This window comes from Aegilops tauschii, chromosome 1 (assembly GCF_002575655.3).
Source record: "Aegilops tauschii subsp. strangulata cultivar AL8/78 chromosome 1, Aet v6.0, whole genome shotgun sequence".
NCBI lineage: Eukaryota > Viridiplantae > Streptophyta > Magnoliopsida > Poales > Poaceae > Aegilops > Aegilops tauschii.
In genome coordinates this window covers 257,549,997-257,552,794 of record NC_053035.3, presented here as the reverse complement: position 1 = coordinate 257,552,794, position 2,798 = coordinate 257,549,997, and the positions used below count along the sequence as shown (strand labels likewise).

General features: G+C 55.7%; 1 protein-coding gene across 1 annotated transcript; it reads left to right on the top strand.

The window, feature by feature from the left end:
- Window positions 1–1,395: 1,395 nt before the first annotated feature.
- Window positions 1,396–1,962, top strand: LOC141028211 (uncharacterized). The gene has a single exon (XM_073506077.1). The coding sequence runs from the start codon at window positions 1,396–1,398 to the stop codon at window positions 1,960–1,962; it is 567 nt and encodes a 188-aa protein (XP_073362178.1).
- The last annotated feature ends 836 nt before the right edge of the window (window positions 1,963–2,798 follow it).

Genomic DNA, 2,798 nt, shown 5'->3' with positions numbered 1-2,798 from the left:
CATTTTAAATGCATGTTGGCATGCAAGATAAACCATTATCCACTCCTAGCTAATTAAGCATGTCATGAGTAACTATAATCTCTAATTCTCATTGCAAACATGTTTCATTCATAATGGGCTGAATAAAGAATTATGAGCTAGTCATATTTACAAAAACAAAATAGGTCGAGTTCGTACCAGCTTTTCTCCATCTCAATCATTTCACCAAATATCGTCATTATTGCCTTTCACTTGCACGACCGAATGGTGTGAATAATAATAAGAGTGTACGTGCATTGGACTAAGCTGGAATCTGCAAACATTTATTCAAAGGGGAAGACAAGTTAATATGGGCTCTTTGTTAGATGCATATGAGAGCCACTCAACATTTTCATCGTGGTCTTCTCCTTACGACCCAAAGAAAAATAAAAGGTAAAGAAACATACTGAATATTTTTGGGGCTTCCTTTTTTCTGAAGAAAGTAAAACAAGAACGAGGAAAACTATTTACACGGGAAAGCTCCCAACAAGAAAAAAGAAGAACGAGAAATCTTTTGGGTTTTCTTTTAATACTACTACAAATAAACTTGGAAAGAAAAACTAAAAAGATGAGCGCCGCGTGAACCTGTGCCGCTGAGGCCACTTGGGGGGCAGCGGCGGGGAGGAGGGACCGGCGTCGGAGTCACTGCCGCCGCCAGGGGAGGGCGCGGCCGGCGCAGGCACCGGAAGGCAGAAGTCCTCGGAGAGCGTGACAAAGATTTGGATAGGCTTGCGGAGCGTGTGGAGAGCGAACCGCTCGGCGCAGTCGGGGTCCGCGTCGACGGCGACGGTGTCAGGCTCCAGGAGCAGCAGGTCGGAGGAGCGAGGGATGGCGTCCGCGTTGGCGGTCCAGGCCGAGAAACGGAAGCGGGACATGTCGGAGCCGTCGCGGGTGGCAGGGTGCAGGTGCTCGATGTCCAGGAACGACGCCAGCATGGTTTCGACGGCCGAGCGGTGCCACGCCTGGTCAGGGATGCCGACAATCTCGACCTCGACGTGGAAGCACAGCTGGACGGGTTCGCAGCCTGCGGCGCGGCTCCACGGATGGACGATGAGGCGAAAGCACGAGGAGTGCAGCCAGTGCAGGGCGGCCCTGGCGCGCCCCTCGGAAGAGGTGAACTTGATAAGAAACTCGTCGCGGCCATGACCATGGACGGAGAACGCATCATCGGTGAGGTCGCACTTGTCACGCAACAGGGCCGCCAACTCCTCGCGTGAGTTGCCGGAACGGTTTCCAGCAACGGTGGCCACCAAGGCGCGCTCCGCAAGCTCCGTCTCCGCGGCGATGAGGCGAGGGGTGCGGGGCAGGTAGCAGACCGCGGCCGCCGGCTTCGACACGTGTGGTCGGGCTTTCACCAACTTCTTCTTGCTCCCGTCCATGGATACACGTGGAGGAATCCTCCTTGCATGGCAAGATGACGTGGTGGCTATCTCCCACCCCACCATTGGCACACACTTCATTAACGCGCTTGTCTCCCCCCGGGACGGTAGCCCGCACTGGTGGATCACTGGCGTGTATGCACCTCAAGATGAGGCCGCCAAGATCATGTTCCTCTCGGATTTGCACGACATGCGCGCCACTTGCAACGGCCCGTGGCTCCTCAGTGGGGACTTCAATATGATCATTTCCCCTGAAGACAAGAACAATGGCAACCTCCATCACACCTCTATGCGACGTTTTCGGCATTTCATCGCCGACGAGGAACTTCGAGACATATATCTCCACGGCCGGCGCTATACATGGTCTAATGAACGCGAGGCTCCCACCCTCGAGCACATCGATAGAGTTCTCTGTACCATTGGCTGGGAGCTCAACCACCCGAGCTGTATGCTACGCTGTCTCTCCTCCGCCGCCTCGGACCACGCGCCGCTCATCATCGACGCTATGCCGCGCTCCTCCGGCCACAGGCGCTTCCACTTCGAACGCTTCTGGCCCAAGCTGTAGGGCTACCACGAAGTGGTTGCCGAGGCGTGGGCAGTTTCCCCCGACGAGCCAGATCCATTCCGTCGCATCTATGCGCGCCTACGCGCCACCGCCAAGCATTTGCAAAGTTGGAGTGCCAAAATGATTGGCAACGTCTCGCTACAACTTTCTATTGCCCGTGAGCTGATCGCCCGCTTAGACGCGGCGCAGGACTTCCGGCCACTCTCCGCTGCCGAGGCTTGGCTACGTCAGCAGCTCAAGGCCTCCTACATTGGCATCGCCTCTCTTGAGCGGTCCCTGGCACGGTAACGCGCGCGGTTCAACTTCCTCAAAGGTGGCGACACAAACCCGGCATTCTTCCACATCCACGCCGCGCACCGCTCCCGGAAAAATGCGATCCATCAACTTCAGATGGGCGATACCACCGTCTCCGGTCATGCTGCCATCGCTGAGGCTGCTTACAACCACTACTCCGACATCCTTGGTTCTGGCCGCGAAAGAACTTCCTCCATCGATTTGGACGGCCTCGACCCGTGTTCCTTCGACCTGCAAGACCTTGAGATCCCGTTCTCCGAGCAGGAAATTTGGAACGCCATCAAATGCATGCTGAAGGGAAGAGCCCCCGGGCCCGACGGGTTCACGTCCGAGTTCCTGTGTGCATCTTGGCCTACGATCAAGGACGACTTCGTTGATGCGTTCAACAAGCTCTAATCCCTCAACGGCCTCGGCTTTCAACGTCTGAACGAGGCCCTGCTCACTCTTCTCCCAAAAAAGCCCGACGCCGCCACACTCTCTGACTACTGCCCGATCAGCTTGATCCACTTATTCGCCAAGCTATCCGCTAAGGTGCTTTCTCT